Raw genomic sequence first — 19,326 nt, forward strand, 5'->3', positions numbered from 1 at the left:
CAACATTAGTAGCTGTAAGGGGTTCGTTGTCGAGGTGAAAAATATCTTGATTTTCCTCAATGACATTGATCAAACTATTTTTCTCTTCTCTGTTTAAATGATCCAGACGAAGTTGGTCCATAAGTTTTCTGAATCTGTCAGGACGAGCTTCCAAAAAATTGAATTCGTTTTGCTCAACCAAGCATTCAAAGTTATTAAGAGTGATCTCAAGTGGATAATCTAATGAAAGTGTTTGATTCTCAGTTGAACTGTTCTTGAGACTGACAATGGCTTTATGACCTACTGCTTGGTATAAACCAGCACATATGAAAAGGTTTGTATTGATTTCGAGATCATCTTCTAGTAAAAAATCACCTGATTGCTCGGAAACTGGTATCTCTATATTATGAATGGTTTCTCTTGAAATTTCCTTTGAGAAAGGTTCTGGATGTTTTCTGAGCATCTGAAGTTTTGTTCCTAATATGGTTATGGAATTGTCATCTGTTTCAATCTTCGCTTTAAGTTCCTGAAGCGTTTCATACCCAATAAGGCCGTGGAAAAAATTATGAAAATCAAAAATATGAAATTTGAACGATTTATCAGTTAAGTCGGGAAATGGATTGAAGTCGACATATCGTTCAATTTTGTGAGTGCCTGAGATGTTGGAGACAACAGTTGGTGTAGGCAGCGCAAAGGATTTTTTCACAAATCGGGGGCATAAATAATTTTTGTTAGCTCCCGTATCTATCAATAATTTCAATCCAAACCCTTGACGTGTGGGAATTTCCATGTAAGGGATGAAATTTTTTGAGTTTACCTGGGGAAATGGGATGTGCTTTCCAGTTGAAAATTTAGGTTATCGACTGCTTCGCTAGAAGTTTCTTGTTCGTAGGTCTCATTGGAAGTTTCTTGCTCATTTTCTAAATGTATTTCTGAATGGTCTTCTTCGTATGAATAATTATCCATTGGCGTTGGGTAGTAATCGTGGTGATAACTTGCCAAGGGATAACATTGATACTCGTATTGATACTCTTGAGCGTTTTGTTGAGTTTGTTCAATATTTCTTAATTCCGTTATCCGTGCTGGTCTCGGTGGGACAGCAGGAAAGAATTGGCTTCTTGCATTATAATTATGCGGTGGTCTATTAACGTAATTTACATATTTAGAGCGAATGGATTTATCAGCATTCATTGGACTCGGTAATGCTTTCCGAAGTTGTCCATTGTTGGTATTATTGCCCTGAGGTGGAGCTGGAAAACGAGGCGTAAAGTTTGGTCTGGTTGGAATACTTTCATGCTGATATGATTGATATGGTTGACGGGGAATAAATGGTCGATGATTAAACATCGGTTGACGAGTTTGTAATTGAGGATAAAAATGTATTGGTTTGGGTAAACGTGGTGTTAAAGTCGGTTTACTTAAGCCCGTACGACTTTGATAGTTACGTTCTTCTACCGCAGCATCAAATGCTTGTTTTATATTTCTGGGTTGACGTGCACGCACGTTCCCTCCAATCGGCTCTTTCAGCCCTGCTAGGAAAACCTGTAGAGCATTTTCCTTATGCGTCGAGTTTCTATCATTTTTAATATTCTCTTCTCTTGGAGAAATATTAGTATTATTAATTAGTAAGGATAGAAGATTTTGTACTTGTCCAAAAAATTGTTCAACTGATCCGTTTTGCTGAAGTTGAAACAGCTCGCGGGTAAGTGTGACTGAGTCACGTTTATCATTATAATATGCGATGAGATTTGCTTTAATCTCATCCCAGTTGAGAGAAGTTCCATAAGTTTCTAGGACTTGGTCCGCTTCATTAATTATTTTGCTTCTTATAGCTTGAAGCCAAATTTGCTCGAAAGGTGTATTTTTAATAGGTTCCATGAATGGCATAAAATGTTCGACGGACCTAATGAAACTATGCAACTTAACGGGATTGCCGTCGAATGGTTGCAGTTCTCTCACCGCTTGGGGTGTTTGGAGAGATTTCGTAATCTTTTCAGCCTGTTCGAATATTCTGTTTGTTTCTTCAATTCGATTCATGTTCTGTCTAGGGGGTAGTAAAGGATTCGGTTGAGGTGGAGGAGGAGGTATTGGGTTAGGAGAATTGTTCATTTCCGTGTTCATTTCTCGATTTCTTAAATTATAGGGATGGAAACGGTCCATCAAATCCTATATCTCGGGGGTGAAGAAATTTGATTAGTTTTTCTTTAGAATTTTCTTAAATCTAAACGCGATATTTTATATGGCGATTGTTTCTTACAATCTAAACGCGGCTGGCTACACACGGCGCAGATATTCTCTCTGCTGTGTAGACACTGTGCTTTCGACCGGGGGAAATCTTATTGTACCGATCGCATCTACCACAGATATTCACTCTGCTATGCGATCAGTCTCCTACGCGGTGTGAGATTAGCACTTCACCGTTGGATGGTCTGATAAGAACTTTCCGCACTAGTGGAACTACAGATATGCTCTCTGTTTGTTACACACTAGTTACTCGCTACGCGAGGTGGTCTACTTGCACATACGTTTAATTTCTTTTGATAATGATATTATTAATATTCATGCAGATATCAATTCTGCCACATTGGGTGTTTTAACTTTAGTTATATAGAAGGTATAAGATAATAATTGTGTAGAATTACTTACATGAAAACTAATATTCGCAGAGTGGTTCTTCCCGATAGCACCTTCATTGATTGATCTGATAAATTTCTTCTTTGAAACAAACATTAGTAATGTTCAAGTCTTTTTCGAAGCACACGTATTGTCTTTTGTATTTGGGCCTCTTTTTCTCGTTATTCAGTTAAACTTCACTTTGCACTAGATTATTTCTATTTTCTGTTAATCCGATATTGTTCTGCACTTAATCAATTCGATCACTATTTCATATCTATTTCGAAACACTTGAGCGGTAATCGCATCCTACCGACTGCGCCAGTTAAAGATGTTAGGCCTTTGGGAAGGTTTTTAAAAAAATTATAAACGAACTACCTCCCTTGAACATCGAATTATGACTGACTTTATTCCTTACTAATTAGCCTGAGCTGAGTTCCCTAACGCGGCGTACGGTTATGCTGATTCTCCAGTTTGGTTCCGGTGAGCTCGATCGTGGTGGACTTCGACCTGGCCAAAGCGCTGAGCCTTAGGATTGTGTATCGAACGATAGGTCGATGTTTCGATGGGTCGTTGGTATCGATGATGTTGACGGTGCAAATATTCAGGTCGATGCGCCGTCAATGATGATGCGCTGTTTGTTCATGTGTCGCCCGGAGAACTGATGCGTTAGCTCTATTGGAAGTGGGTCACCGCTGTTGTTCGGTGGTTAGTTGATCTGTTCGTGTAGTACATGGGGATGTGGGTGTTAACTTATATATATATATATATATATGTATATATATATATATATATATATATATATATATATATATATATATATATATATATATATATATGTATATATATATATTTATGCATTGGTGGCAATATTACATCAAATATCGACAAGCTTATCGTCTTTTTTCGTACAATCTATAAAACAGCTTGAACTCGGCAATCGAACCCGGTGTAGAACAAAGTTGCGTCATCGCAAGCTGTAATTCTAGGAGCGCTGAATAATAGTCGCGGGGGGTGGGAGGAGGATTTGTGATTCGTTCCCCACTTTGTGTACTCGTGGAACGATTATTGCATAACGTGCGAGGCAGAGTTGCATTCCTCCCAAATGAGGTGGGGGTTTTGTATTCGATGCATGGGAGTAGATAATGCATTGTATTTCCAACTAACGAGACAGTCGCATCCACTGTTCAGCAATCGGGCGCAAGGTTTGGACAGATCGGAATTTCAATCAGGAAATGCTATTATTTTTTTATCAAATCATAAATATCTAGCAATTGAAACGATGAAACTTATCGCTTATTATTTGTTTTTTTTTGTGGTAGGAAACGACGCTCCAGCACAGTGTAAACACACTGAATAGTCCAGACGCCACTCGGGGACAGCTAGAGCTGTAATCCAAACACCTCGTGGCAAGCAGCGTGCCTCGAACGCGTGCCTTGACATCATTCACGTGGAATCTACTATTTTGAACAAAAATCCTGTTCAAAGTGGGCGCAAACAAACACACAAACAATATGAAACACGATTCAGTGCACGGGCAAACACAGCGCAGAAACTGAGTAATAGTGCAACTTGTTTGTTTGGGTACGGAATCAATGCGGCCGCGAAAGGTGATAACAAAAAGTGATGCATGTGATCATGGGACGAATGATGCAACTGATAATTGCACTGTTGTTTGCAATTGTAGAGTGGAACCAAACTAACGAAAGTCGCACAGTTTTGTGGTAAATGGTGATGAGTGAATTTCAAGTTGGTGGAATGAACACCACATGGTATGAATGTTAAGGTCGCTCATATGTGTGGCATCAGATGTGATTCTGGAGAGAAAATACCGCATTTGACACAACTCTATTTAGTTTTCTTGTTACTGTGTTATTGTGGCTGCATTGTTAGATTTACCGACGTTGATATAGTGAGCATAAGTAAAAAGAATCGACTGTGAGAGATAAAACAACAAGTGAGTAGCATCTTAATGTTATGTTCAAATATGTGATGAAAGATACTTATCGACATTACGTTGGTATGAAACATGGCGGATGTTCTTATAATGAAACAAAATAACATTTTCTTTCTCCAATAATCATCCTTGTCGAATGCATTTTCGACATCAAACAATACCATTGCGGTTTTGTTCTATATGATTGTGTTCTTGAACCCAAAACTGAAATGGAAAACGCAAATGATAACTTTTATACTCTCGCCTGGTGCAATTATTGTGTATGGGCAGAGCCTACATTGCAAACGTTCCCCCTTTCCTTAGAATGCTAAGTGCTTAAGCCGGCGCTACACTATTGACTCGAAATTTGGACTCAAACTCAATCGTTGGACTCAATGAATCAACTATTGTTGTGACCAATGTGCTGTTACACGGTGTAGTGAATGTTCGATCCAATGCAATCGAATCCTTTGACTCGTGCTAAAAAACTGAGAACCCCCCTCGATTACATCCAAACGTGAACATTCGAATGTTAAACTTAGAACACGTGGAATTGGCCAAGCAGATGATAGAAAGATCCGATATCAATGATTCGATCCTCAAGGCTACTGCAATGTTGAATACCAGAAACTTTTTTAATCTAACAAACATTGGGATCTGCAATACCTGGAAAACGGATACCGTGCCCCAAAAGAAATTGATTAGTAATGAAACCTCTGTGACAGAAAACATACATGTGCAAGATTAGTGGAGAAAAATCTGATGCCTTAAAAAATCACGGTTTGCTCACATTTTCCTCGCTTCGGTTCATCGTTTTTAATATTCTCACTAGGGTAAATGATATTGGTTTGTCCAGTCGAAAATCTGATCTTGGTTTGTCCACTTTTTTGAATGCCCTAATTCATCGCACCTCTGTCAAATCAGGTATTCAAATGCTTCCAAACATATAAAAAAAAATTGCCGCTTGACGGGCTGCAGTTTGTTTATGGTGTCCTTCGCGCGTTGCAGAAATAAAGTGTCTCTGTGTTGAGTGTTGTTCTTCTTTAAAATTCCTAAGAGAAGGCAACATTCTGAAGAAAGCCTAAATTATGAACGGATCAATATGATGACAGTAAACTCAAGCAATTAGAAATGCAACATCTACCACAAAATTTGAATTTCTTCATTCAAAGTTGGGTGTTTCTAAAACTGGACCAATAATGTTCATTTCTCGGACAAACCATGATCATAATATTTCTTTAAAGAAAATCGTTAAAAAACATAAAAATTTGGATAATTTGAACGCCTTGTGGTATTATTAGCAACTAGAGACTTGAGGCTTTTCAACAAACCCAAATTCGTCTTGATTATATGTGATTCTCATGAAGAAAAATCGATTTGCATTAACTAGATGCGTGAAAACATCCTAAATTGGACAAACCAACATCATTCACCCTATACATCACTCTTCTGCAACTGTCGAGCGTTTTTTGTTTAAAACAACAACATAGCTTAGTCTCTGTATCGGATAAGCAACGAAACGATGAACGATATACTGAGATCTAAACATACGAGGTCTGTTCAAAAAGTATCGCCACTTTCGAATTTACGCTGGTTACGTATATTTGATTCTAGATTTTTTGTGGCATTATGTTGGTTTTGGCTCATCTTCGATTTTTTCCTATTACCTATTTCTGGAGAAATCCCTTCGTAGTGCTGAAGCAAATCGTTATGGAAATACTTAATGGAATGGGATAGAGTGGAGCATTCTATCAACAAGAGCTGTTCTAAAAGTATCACTTTTTTGTTTTGAGTCGTTTACATCTTACCCTCCCTACATCGACCCTTCGAGAACGTTTTTTTTCGATCTCCGATAAACGTTGTTTCGCTCCAGGTTCACCAGATGTCACAATCAACATTCGGAATGTGTTCGCACACTTAATTTTATTCTTCACACAACATTTGATAAAGAATCTTTGATCCATTTTTGAAATAGGCAAAAATCGAAGATGAATCAAAACACGTGTAAGCAAAGCAATTGTCAAAAATTAACTGTACATTCAAAATAGCCGTACTTGTCAGCATAAGTGAGAGACATGAGTACCAACATAATTCCACAAAAAAAATCTAGAATCGAATATACGTAACCTGTGTAAATTCGAAAGTCGCGATACTTTTTAAACAGCGTGGATAACTCCAAACTGTTTTTAACTGATACTGTGCAGTAAGAATATGTATGAGCATCGTCAAACAAATGAGCAATTTGAGGCCAAACGACGAATTGACGTCAAGTTAGGATTTTTATGCTAATAATACCTGGGCTGAAACTGCCGGAATTTTTAATGAGCAAAGGAAAGCTGTATTTATTTCTCAACATAGTTTCCTTCGAGGGCAATACACTTGGTATAGCGAGTTTCCAACATTTCGATTCTCTGTCTAAGTCTTCGAAATACGCCTCAGTTTCTGCGATGACTTCCTCATTTGATGCGAATTTCGTTCCCTGGAGCCACTGCCACTGGAGGTATGATTTTTCGCTGGGGCCAAGTCTGGAAAATATGGTGGGGGAGCAACCAATTGGAATCGTAATTGGTTCAACTTGGCCATCGCTTTTGAAGTCATATGCGAAGTTTCGTGGTAGTGATGGTACATAACTTTTTTCTTCGCCATATGGAGCCGTTTTAACGTAGTATTACGTCTTTCGGGGACATTTTCTGGTACAAATTGGAAATCGAGCACATCGTGAAAATGGTCCAATTTCAAATTTTTTTTATGGGTTTACGAGATATTTGTATCAATCGATCTGAGCACTCCATAACAACTCATCCCAATGGATAAAATAATATATCATATGAAACTAACTATCAAACAATCGAAAAATCTCCAAACGGTTATACCACCTTCTGATTGGTTGAAATTACGGAGATACGGAGAAATTGACATTGCAAATACATCAAAGTAGAGGGAACTTTTGGTCCCACCGAAATGTGTTCCCTAACAGAGACATCCAAAACCGAGCTCCCTGGGGGAAATCGGCATTGCAAACACATGAAAGTAGGGGGAACTTTTGTTCCCACCGATATGTATTCCCTAACAGAGATTTCATATTCAAGGTACCTGGGGGAATTCAGCATGTAAGTACCCTGGTGGTCGATAGTTTAACAAACGGCGCGCACAAATGGATAGTGCTGATTATAACTAGCGTGGATATTGCTGATTGCAGACACGTGCTGGCGAATAAGTTGGGAGCGATGAACGAGTGTTTTTTTGTTTTCGTTTCAATGAGAATATTGAAGAATAATAAGAACATTGAAGAATAATGTTTCAATGAACTGAATAGAACTTATGTTTGATAGAATATAATTAAAATTTAAATTTGGATCTGATATATTGGTTACTTCGTGAAATTTCATATTAATGACCGATCATGCATTGTAAAACTTTTAGCACAAGTGTAAGTGTGGAATGAAACATGAAATGATTTTTTTCTCTCAAGCAAAGCTTATACGACGAGAAAAATTGTAAAAAGGAAGGAATATTCGAAAAAGTGATTTCCCATATGCTTTACATATCGTGTTAGGTGCTGCTAGTCCAATTGAAATTCGCATTGCCGCATGTGACATCATATTCCGTTGGATTTAAAGAAAAAATGGAAATGGGTTGAATAAACACTCAGAAAGTAAAAATTATAAATGAAATTACCTATTCCATTTCAAATATATTTTCTCTATAATAAAGTAACACGTTTTTTCGGGTAAAAAAATGATATTGTGTTCTATCGTGATACGCACCTTGCTTCATCCTTCAAACAAAACCTCTTTTCAGGGCCACCAAATCATTATCGAAGACTTTAACAATGTTTTTCTTCAAACATATCCAGAATCAGCATGCAACAGATAGCCTAACGGAGTTCTACGTCAACTATGCGGTCGTGTCTCGGACACAGCCTTCCTGTGACTTTTTTCTTTATTTCGTCGTTCAGTTTGTCCAATAACGCTGCATAATACTCTCCGGTAATTCTTTTTCACTTCTGCATGTAATCGATGAAGATTATGCCATGCGCATCTAAAAAAAACGGAGGCTAAAAGCTCCCTTGCCGACCGTTGGTCTTTTGGTCGGTTTCCGTGGCTTGTCAGCCACTCTGCAGATTACCTATTGAACTCAGGAGTGTGGTAACGGAGCCACGTTTCATCCATTGTTACAAAACGTCGAAAGAAGTCCACTCGATTACACTTCAACAACATCAAACCGGCTGTTAAATCACCAATGCGCCACTGTTTTTGGTCAACGGTCAGCAAACGCGGCACCCATCGCGCGGATAGTTTTTTCATCTCCAAAATGTCGTCCAAAATGTATCCCACTCGTTCTTTTGAAATGCCTACGGCCTCAGCTGAATCGCGTAACTTCACTTTACGATCGTTCAAAACGCGTCGATGCACTTGTTTTACGATTTCTGGATTCGAAGCCTCTCTTAGCCTTCCAGAGCGAGGTGCATTTGCGGTGCTTGTACGACCCATTTTAAATTCACTGGTTTTCTCGAAGGAGCAGAAGTGGAATAACATTTTGCAATTACTGCATTTATTGTCCAGGAGTTTTTCCTATCAAAAAACTATGTTTGATCGAAATACGATATTCCTCTTTTTTCCATTTTCTATACGAATGCTCAGGTAGTGACACTTAAACAGCTGTTGTTTGTGAACAAATAAACGAAATGTCATGAAACATCGCACATAAGCTAGTTCATCTGTCGCCTCTCGAAATGAATCTAGTTCATTTTTTAGTGGCGCCGTCTGTTGAAAAATCCCGGAACTGTTCTGCCCTTGTAGTACAGCATGCTTCGCAATTTTTAGACTAGTGTAGCCCCAAAACCCCTGTGTTCGTTCCATATCGATACGTTTATCTATTTTTTAGCAGATCGATCAAAGTTTCGAGTGAATTAGTGGAGCACTTCATCGCAAAAAGTTCCAGTGTGTAAAATATTCCAAAACTTGAAACTTTAAGCTTTAAAATGATGTGCTCATCTCTTCCTCATACGTTGATATCTCACGAAGTTACAGCATTTCAAAAATCACCTAAAAAATTCGACTCCGTACCCTGTTGCTCTATTTTGGGTAAATTGGAATGTTTTCAATGTTCGTTAATTTAAACTTTTTACAGGTTAGGGAATCGTGATGTATATCATGCCAAACAAATTTTAGAAAATCAATGAAAATCTCCGAATCAATTTGTATATGAAACTTCGCCATTCGCAACAAAGGAAAATATTATCGTTAAAATTTTCCTGGATTTGCCTTCCGAAGACGAAGTCCTAGTCACTGAAAAACGCAATCCTACGTTGATAATCCTGAACGGAAGCTGTGTTAGATAATAATGTTATATTATATTGATAACTTTCGGCGAAATAAATAGGATATTTTTAGAATCATGTTAAAGTAAGGTTTGGCACTATGTGTTTCAAGTATTCAGAATACATCAAGTATTAGTTGCCATTCAAATTTAAACAATATCGAGTTTGCTAATCTTACAAAGAGTTTATTGCTTTGCACAACAGTTTTGACACCTTACCTTCGGCAGCGAGAATAACTTGTTGTTTCTGTTGCCAGCCGTTAGAAAAGTTCACTGCAAGTAGGATGAAGTCAGTGGTGATATGACCATTTGAAAATGTAAAACGATGATTTTCTATCCTTTTTAACATACACTGCGTTTCACAACTATAGAACCTCTCTTTTTTTTCTAAGTTTCCAGATATATGTGAGAAGTCGGTTGAATTGAAGTATATAGTGTAGGATATAATAACTACCTTCATTTATAAAGCTGGCCAATAAAGTTTTATTGTTGTGTTCAGGCGCGAAACATTGAAAAAAAAAAATTCCAGTGTTTCATAACTATAGAACCAGATGGAAAAACTTTCACTTCTTTACAAAATCTACGTCAATTTCACATGAATTACAATAACTTTCTTATTGGTAGGTCAGCTTTAGTTATCAATCAGTTCAAATAACCCATTCGGGATGGTTACGACCAAGTTGCGCCATGTTGTAGTGTGTATCTCGTTCTACACAGAGAATACTGCTCGTTTAAGCTCTTCAAATCACTGATAATGCTTGTAAGCTGCATCCACTATTCGTACGATCACTCCTCATAAGTTCTTGACAGGTTTTTGATTTGGTAAACAAGTTGACCAGTCCAGAATTTGAAGCCCCTATTCATTAAATCATGCCATGACCTTCCGAATTTTATGAATTGATGCCAAATTATCCAATTATCACATTGTTTTTGATGCAAAACCCACAGTAAATGATTCTGAAGTATTTCGTTGCACTTCTGACTGTTCATTCGTGTTGATGGTAAGCTGTCTAAACCAGGCCTCTTTGAGAAAATGTTCCCCAAACCATAAATAGCTCATCCCCAAAGCTGCCGGTCCAAAAACTTAAAACCATGGGTTTCGCTATTCCAGGAGAACTTCTCTGATAAAAATAAATAAAACTTAATAGAATTTCTTCATACCGGAAGGACTTACGGAATGTTTCATGTAATTTTTCAACTCGTAACATTGCAGGCTTTGCAGGATGGTTTGAGGAATATATTATCAAAAAGGCCTGGTTTAGATAGCTTACCTTCAACACAAATGAACAGTCAGAAGTTTAACGCAGTACTTTTGAATCATTTACTGTTGTTTTTGCATCAAAAACAATGTGATAATTGGATAATTAGGCATCAATTCATAAAATCTGAAAGGTCATGGCATGGTTTAATGAAAAGGGGCTTCAGATTCTGGACTGGTCAGTTTGTTTACCAGAACAAAACCCTATCAAGAACTTATGAGGACTGATCGTACGAATAATAGATGCAGTTTACAAGCAGTATGAGTGATTTGAAGAGCTGAACGAGCAGTATCCTCTGCGTAGAACAAGATAAACACTACAATATGGCGCAGCTTGGTCGAAACCACCCCGAATGGGTTATTCGAACTGATTGAGAACTAAAGATGACCTACGAATTAGAAACTTATTGTAGTTCATGTGAAATTGACGTTAGTTTTGTAAAGGAATATATTATCAGTTATGAAACACTGGAATTTTTGTTTTTTGAATGTTTCGCGCCTGGACACAATAATAAAGTTTAAACGGCCAGTCTTATAAATGAAGATAGTTTATATATCTTACACTATATACTTCAATTCAACCGACTTCTTACATATCTCTGGAAACTCAGAAAATATTGGTGGTTCTATAGTTGTGCAACGCAGTGTAGGAAGAAAACTCTAAAACGGGAAATTTTAGGAAAATGCAGATTTGCCAACATATTTCAAACTAAAAAACAGAACATCATTCTTTACTGACTGTGCCATCTGGTTGTAAATCTAACGTCAATTCGTCAATCGCTCGAATCTTTATTCGTACGCGGCTCGGGCCATTTTGCACATGCTCTGTTCCCACTTCTTTGACTGCCAAATTATGTTTCCGGTTGAAATACCTCAGTTCAATTGCAGTTTCAACCTTCAGTATGATCTTCACAATTGACCAGTGTTCCTCAATTGGCGTTAAATCCGGCGTGTTGACCACGCTAATCTCCTTTGGAACCACTGTAACTCCATTTTCACCAATGTTTGGTGGAATTTGAGTAGTGCTCCAGAAAAGGCAGTAGTTTCTTCCATAGGCACTTCTCTTGGTAAATTTAATGGTTCATGGTCCCTGAAACGAATCTTTTCCACGCTTTCCAGTCCAAAACTGTTACTTGTTTGTCAGACAAGGAACTTTTTGTAGAATTTCGATTTGTTCTTGATTTTACATTCTTCCGGGCACTCATCCGGGCGATTGAGGTTTAAAATTTCTACCCAGCAATTCGATCTAAAACTGCCAGGAAGTACGTTTCATCGTACAGAACCTAGAAATCATATTAGGTTGGGGAAAAAGTAATCTATTTTTTTTTGTGAATTTCAAAACTATTTCTAATATGCTTCGGATTGTCTGATTTGGATCAAATACGCACCGTCTTGTTGTAAAATTCGTTGCCATTCTAAAGGTAGCTTAATAATGTCACTATCATAGAAGTGTGGGTCCTTATTGGTGAAAAAGTCTAGCAATAGATTTTTACAATCTTCTGTTGATCCTAATTTCTTATCACTCTGGAAATGTTGCAATGTTAGCTTCGAACGCCCCTTTTGTTGACAGTAGAGATCTGAATTTAGTGTATTGCACTAAAAACAAAATTTAAAAAATATTTGAAAAAAAAATTTAAAAAACCTTCAGAAAAAAAATTAAATTTTGCGTATTTTATTGATGTTGTATCGGCACAATAAACACCATTCACAATTGCAGCAGTCTGGCTTGAATTTTCGCCTTTATAAAAGAAATAGTGTAAAATTTACCGAATTATCTCTTTGTTGACCTCCATTGTTAACACCCTGTAACTCACAACCAGCGTTGCCAATGTTCCAGTTTGAACTGGATTCTTCCAGTTTTTTTTCTCTCGATCCAGTCAAACAGTTGAATCCTGAAATATTCCAGTTTTTTGAAATATCATCCAGTTTCATCCAGTTTTTTATATGTGAAGCACACAGTTTTACCCATTTTATGTAAAATAAATTCACAATGTATACATAATATTCCTCACTCACCCTTCCTATCCCTTGACCAATTTGTTTTTGACGTAGGACTACGTCTTTCATTTCTATACCGGGGTGTAAAATCAAAGTTTCGAAAACGAAAGCGTTACGCCGGAGACCGAGATTTTGAGGGTTAATAGCTCCTAACAACTGAAAGAAATGGTATGATGAACACTTCATTCGAAAGATAAAATGTCTACGCGTTATATACTTGTTACTTTCTGATCCAAAAACTTGTTTTAATAGCCTTAAAATTGCTTCGAAAACAGGCTATTGAAATCACCAATCGGTATATAAGCGAGCGGCGCTCGGAAATCCACTCAGTTATAATTGAACAGCGATTGGAGCATGTTGTCGCTGTTGTGGTGAAACCCTTCGTTTATCATGAAAGCGCGGATGTACGGTGTCACCAAGAGCCTGTTTGTGCACCTTAGGCCATTAGGGAATCCATCAGGAGGAAAGTGATGCCACAAACGGTTCCCCGGGAAGAGATCGGAGCAGCTGCCACACACACATACACGCGTGGAACTCTTCGTTTGGATGCCATTCAGCATCGAGAAAATTCCGGAAAGATTCAATCGTTGCTGAAACATACTCTGCCAGTTCCCCTGGGAATTGAAAAATACATTGATGCGAAAGAGTTTATTCTAATGTTTTCTATTCATACAACACTACAACCAAATACATTTGGTTTTGTGATTTTTCAATCAATCGCAATTAACAGGAAAGTTTCTGAAAATTATTCTTCCCCATCAGTAGGAAATTTTCGTATCCAATATCGTACGCGCAACGGAAAATGTTTCGCATCGCGAAAATTATATAATTTTCAATCGATTATTGCTCAGTCGCCGAATGTTTCAAACTCAGAGGGTTCATTCCCCTCTAGTTTGCCTTCCAAATTGCCATCGTAAACCACACCTTCTCTCGATTCAACCACCCACAAAAAGCATACTTAAGCGAATTCTGTGATTTTTCAATCAAGTGCAATTAGCAGGAAAGCTTCTGAAGATTATTCATCCCCATCAGTAGGATATTTTCGTATCCAATATTGGATGCATAAACCTTGTACCTCCAACGTAACGCTCTCGTTTTCGAAGTCCGTCAAATATTCATTTATTCATTCATTCAGAATGAATTCATTCAACTTCAAACAAATGATCACTAAATCAACGATAGTCCTACGTCACCATTGCGGTTATACCATAGATATAACCCACTTCCTGTTTTTTTGACATTCATCGTTCGATCGATTCAATGTGTTTTTACCTTGGATCGACCTTTTTTTCAATTCAGTGTTTTTTTCTCTCGCTTACACTTCCGAATACAATACGGTTAGCGCACAGTGCGTGCTACACTGCTTTTGAATTTATATAAATATCAGATATTACAGGTTCTCCAAAATTTACTGAAGTTTAGACTTGAACTATAATATCAATCACGACTGGCAATGTTCATAACGAAATATCGCACCCAAATAGGTTCATAGATAAATCATTCTAAATTTCAGAAGAGCATAGAGTCAATGTGTTCCATTGACTTTGATTGATATGAACATAAAACACAAGTAATCTTGTTTTCGTTTACATCAATGGGATATTAGTTTCTTATGGTCTCTAAATAGCATTGACATTACGCATGATCTAAACTCTCCTATTTGATGCATGATAGAACCGCTTTCAAATGTTAACGGGTGGGAGCTGGAACCATCTACGCAAAAGCGACAATGATCGGATATGGTCAAAAGGAACACTACAGAAATCAAAAAAGATCCTCAAATATTGTCTCACAGTAATGTTCGAGTAGTGGGATTAATTAATTGTTCATTTCGCCGTTTAATGAACTACATAAAAATACTACACGACGCTTCGAAGGAAACTCTATCTCTCAATCATTGGAATGGGCAAAAAAATCATTTTGAAGCCGATCTTTTTAAAATAACACGGTTTAACATGATCCAGTTTTCTTCCAGTTTTTAAAGAGCAATCTTCCCGTTTTTTGAAAAATATTATTGGCAACCCTGCTCACAACTGAATGGAACAATAAAAAAACAGCAAAAGATTATTTTTTGGTGTGGAATAAAACCTTTACATAGAGCCTAAACTTGAAATTATATGATCGATATTACGCGAGGTATTGATGACTTTCTCCCCAAAATGAGATTTTCGCATAGTTTATCGAGCGCTTCTTTGCCTTGAAAGAGTACTGTTTGAAGCGCAATTCTTGACCGATTTTGAATCTATTCATAGCAATACAACCTTTGGCTACATGGTACTTTTTTTAGTTTTCAGATATTTTGCTTCTAGAAAATTTTGAAGCTAGAAAACCTAAAAACTTTTTTTTTTTAATACGAAAGGAGTATCTCTCTTCCATTGCCATTGTTTTAAGTCAAAAGTAAAAACAAAAGCCAGGTCAAAAAAACGTTGTATCGTGTAATGATTTGCATGTTATGTAGATAGACTTGTAGACCTTTTTATTGGGTCGATGGTAAAAGCGAGAAATGCTGGAAATACTACAGGGTTTTCCATTTCGGGCTTCCGAAAGTATACAGCCCTGCGCTGACAACCGTTTGACATAGCTGTCAACCAAAGCGTCATATCGTTAGTTGAATGTCTGCCATTTTACAATATGGATCGTTGTAGCATCGCACAACGTGGTAAATATGTTAAATTATACTATAAAAATGATGAAAAACCGGCAAATGTTATTCGAGCATTACGGACGGATTTTGGTCGTCATGGACGGCCTACAGAGCACACAATCGCTAATGTAGTGCGTAAATTCGAAGAAACTGGATCCGTAGCGGATATTGTGAAACCTGTGCATCATCGTAATGTGCGTTCGGCCGAAAATATTGCTGCTGTTGCTGCCAGTGTGGAGGATGACCCGAATGTTTCGATTCCACGGCGTGCTCAGCAATTGGGCTTGTCAAACACATCATTGTGGCGAATTTTGCATTTGGACTTGCACCTACATCCATATAAAGTCCAACTGGTACAAAAATTAGAGCGTGGTGACCATGGAATGCGTCGGGCATACGTCGATTGGGAACAACAGCAGCAAAATGCTTAATTTTCGCATGAAATTTTCTTCAGCGATGAGGCACATTTGAAACATTTGAAAGACAACATTCGTGAAGTTATGACCGAGATACCGCCCCATATGTGCCGAAAAGTCATCGAAAATTACCTGTTCCGGATCAAGGTGTGCGAGGAAGCCCTAGGTGGACATTTGAATGATGTTGTATTTCCCACATAATGGCATAAACCAAGCTTTAATTTGAAATAAAAGTTTCATCGAAATTCGAATTCTAAGTGTGTTTCATTTCAATTTACTTTCGGAATTTAAAGATGGAAAATCCTGTACTTTCGATTGTTTAAAGACACTTTTCAACGTACCGTAACGTTTGCTGTAAATAAAATACCGTTTTGTCTCAAATTCCGAACACTTAAGCTTTGATGGTCATTAAACAGTGTCTCATTACTCAAAATGGTACTCTTTCACGAAATTAAATTAATTTTTGAATACAATAGAGCCTTCTTTTTCATTTGACTACAATGAAGTTGATTAAAAAATACATATTTATGGTGAAAAACTAAAAATATGTAACTATTGTCTTAAATTCCGAACATCATTTTTGTCACTGACTTATATTCCGAACAGCCAGAATGCATTAAAAAAATCATATCTTTTGAACTACTGGACCGATTAATATGATCGATATATCAAATTAAAATCAAATTAGCCTTTTCTGTAAAAATATTATACTCGTAAAAAAATTGGATGTTGATTTCGTTATTGATTATTGATGGTATTTGTTTATCATAGTTTACACGGTTTCTGGACCAAGGGCGCTATATCGGTATCAATACCTATAAATGATGTTAAAATGAAGTCTATAACCAAAATAATGTGAAGGTTTTGGTTATTAAATTATTTATAACATTAAAGTTCAGTAAATTCACATTGAAAAATGAAGTGTTCGTAATTTGAATCATGCGTAGAAAATTGATTCATACTTCGAACACTAATTTTAATGAAGATTTCTGCATAAAATATGGTTTTTTTCATCCATTTATTGTAGATTCGTACAAATTCTAGCACTTAACATGAAAACAACAAACAAAATAGTGGAATGAACTACAAAAACTGAAAAATTAACGATGTTTGTCTTTTACAGAATTTTCTCACGCAAAATTCAAGCATTGGTTCAAGTTCAGAAAATTTACATTTGAAAATGAAGTGTTCGGAATTTGAATCATGCGTAGAAATTTGATTCATATTCCGAACACTACTTCAATATTAATTTTAATGAAGATTTCTACATAGAATATCATTTCTTTCACCCAGTTATTGTAGGTTCTTCCATTTTCTAGCACTCAACATGAAAACAGCAATCGAAATAGTTGAAACAACTATAAAAATTGAAAAATGAACGGTGTTTGTTTTTTACGGAATTTGCTAACGCAAATATTGGTTTTGACTGTCACATTTTTGCAAATGTCTAATATTATGAATTAAAGGCTGTATTGATACCAGTAAATGATGTCAAAATGAAGTCTATACCTCAAATAATGTCTGTGTTTCCATTATTCAATTATTTATAACATAAAAGTTTACTAAATTTATATTTAAAAATGAAGTGTTAGAAATTGAGACTGTTTGGAATATGAGACAAAACGGTACGTTCTGCAACATCTGTGTTTTCTGATGAGTAAAAAATCTGTTCAAACAATTCATTGTGACATATTTTACTTTATTGTACAAACACTAACACATGTGACTTTTAATTTGCGATATATTTTAAATGGCACGCATTCGCGTATTTCACACAAGTTCTTCAAAACACAACCTTGACGGAAGGCGGCATTTTTCTAGAGATGCCTCCATTGTCTTCGCCCTCCATCTCTCGCAGGTATAATTCCTCGATCAAATCGTCGATGAGACGTGCCATTGATGTTAGATGGTCTTTCATCAGCGCCATCTGTTTCTCCTGGACCGTCAGCTTTTGCTCCAGAACAGCAATCTGGACACTCTGCTCGTCCCGCACGGCTGCAAGCTTCACAACGAGTGTTGTGTTCATGGCAGCCATCTCTCGCTGTAGCAACCGAATGTCCCGTTGGGAATTGAGAGTGACATAGTTGACGTAGCTATCCAAACAGCACACCTGTTTGATGGAAGTATAGTTCGCCAGACATAGTGAGTCATCATGAGTGAAAGATATAGAATGCTGCTCTAGGAAATAGGTCAGTTTCGAGAGACAACGACAGTTCCACTGGTTCCGGGACATTCCAAGTACACTGAGCTTTGGGAACGCTTGGCGAAGATCTTCACCGTTTATGTATGACAGAAAGTTTAAACTGATGTGAAGCGATCTTAACGCTGGCAACTTCCACCTGGTAAGGTCCAGTTCGAACAGGTGATTTTTTCGAAGTTCCAATATTGTTAAACTCCTTAGACTAAATCCGTTTTCCGTGTCCAAAAAACGAATCTTATTGTTGCTCAAATCCAACTCTCTGAGTTTGGTTAATCGTGAGAATAAATCTAAATTCACAGAATCCATTTTGTTATCGGATAAATCTAGCGTCTCAATAGCCACGAAGTCTTTGATATTGGGTACTCGATCGAATGCGTTATGTGAAAGGATAAGAACCCGAAGTGTACTGTAGTCTTCACTGGAAGCTCGCTCGATACGCGTTAAATTGTTCATACTGGCGTTCAGATATACAAGAGTCGGAGCGACAAACAACTTCTTCACTCCGGAATTGGTGATCGTTAAGTTGGTGACACTTTCGAGCTGTTCGTAGATCACTTGACCAAAGTCAGGAATGGCTCCATCGACGAACTGAACGAATTGCTGCTCGGCGGGAAGTTCCATAGTATGGATATCATCGAGGGATTCTATCGTAACACCGCTCAAACGACAAACTCCACCGATCGATGGTGTTTCACATTTATAAATTTCCTCACAATATATCTTCAAACAATTGAGGATCAGAAAAATGCTACAAAGCAGAACGTTCTGAGTAAGTTAAACAAGAAATATGCGACACAAAACTTACAACAGGACACGAAAAGACGCCATTTCTGGGCGATATAAACCCTTGATTGCTTCCAATACTTTCATTGTTTCCAGTGAAACTGACAATGATGAGCGATTGAGTGTCAGTTGTGCGGAAAGCCGTCGTCGATCGGGCTTGTTTTTAAAACTGATAAG

General features: G+C 37.3%; 1 protein-coding gene across 1 annotated transcript; it reads right to left on the reverse strand.

The window, feature by feature from the left end:
- Window positions 1–17,844: 17,844 nt before the first annotated feature.
- LOC129775318 (leucine-rich repeats and immunoglobulin-like domains protein sma-10) lies at window positions 17,845–19,314 on the reverse strand. The gene is made up of 2 exons (XM_055779924.1): window positions 19,172–19,314; window positions 17,845–19,114 (listed from the first exon to the last, which is right to left on the reverse strand). The coding sequence occupies exons 1-2, from the start codon at window positions 19,234–19,236 to the stop codon at window positions 17,950–17,952; spliced, it is 1,230 nt and encodes a 409-aa protein (XP_055635899.1). The 5' UTR covers window positions 19,237–19,314; the 3' UTR covers window positions 17,845–17,949.
- Window positions 19,315–19,326: the final 12 nt, after the last annotated feature.

Source organism: Toxorhynchites rutilus, chromosome 3 (genome assembly GCF_029784135.1).
Source record: "Toxorhynchites rutilus septentrionalis strain SRP chromosome 3, ASM2978413v1, whole genome shotgun sequence".
Lineage (NCBI taxonomy): Eukaryota > Metazoa > Arthropoda > Insecta > Diptera > Culicidae > Toxorhynchites > Toxorhynchites rutilus.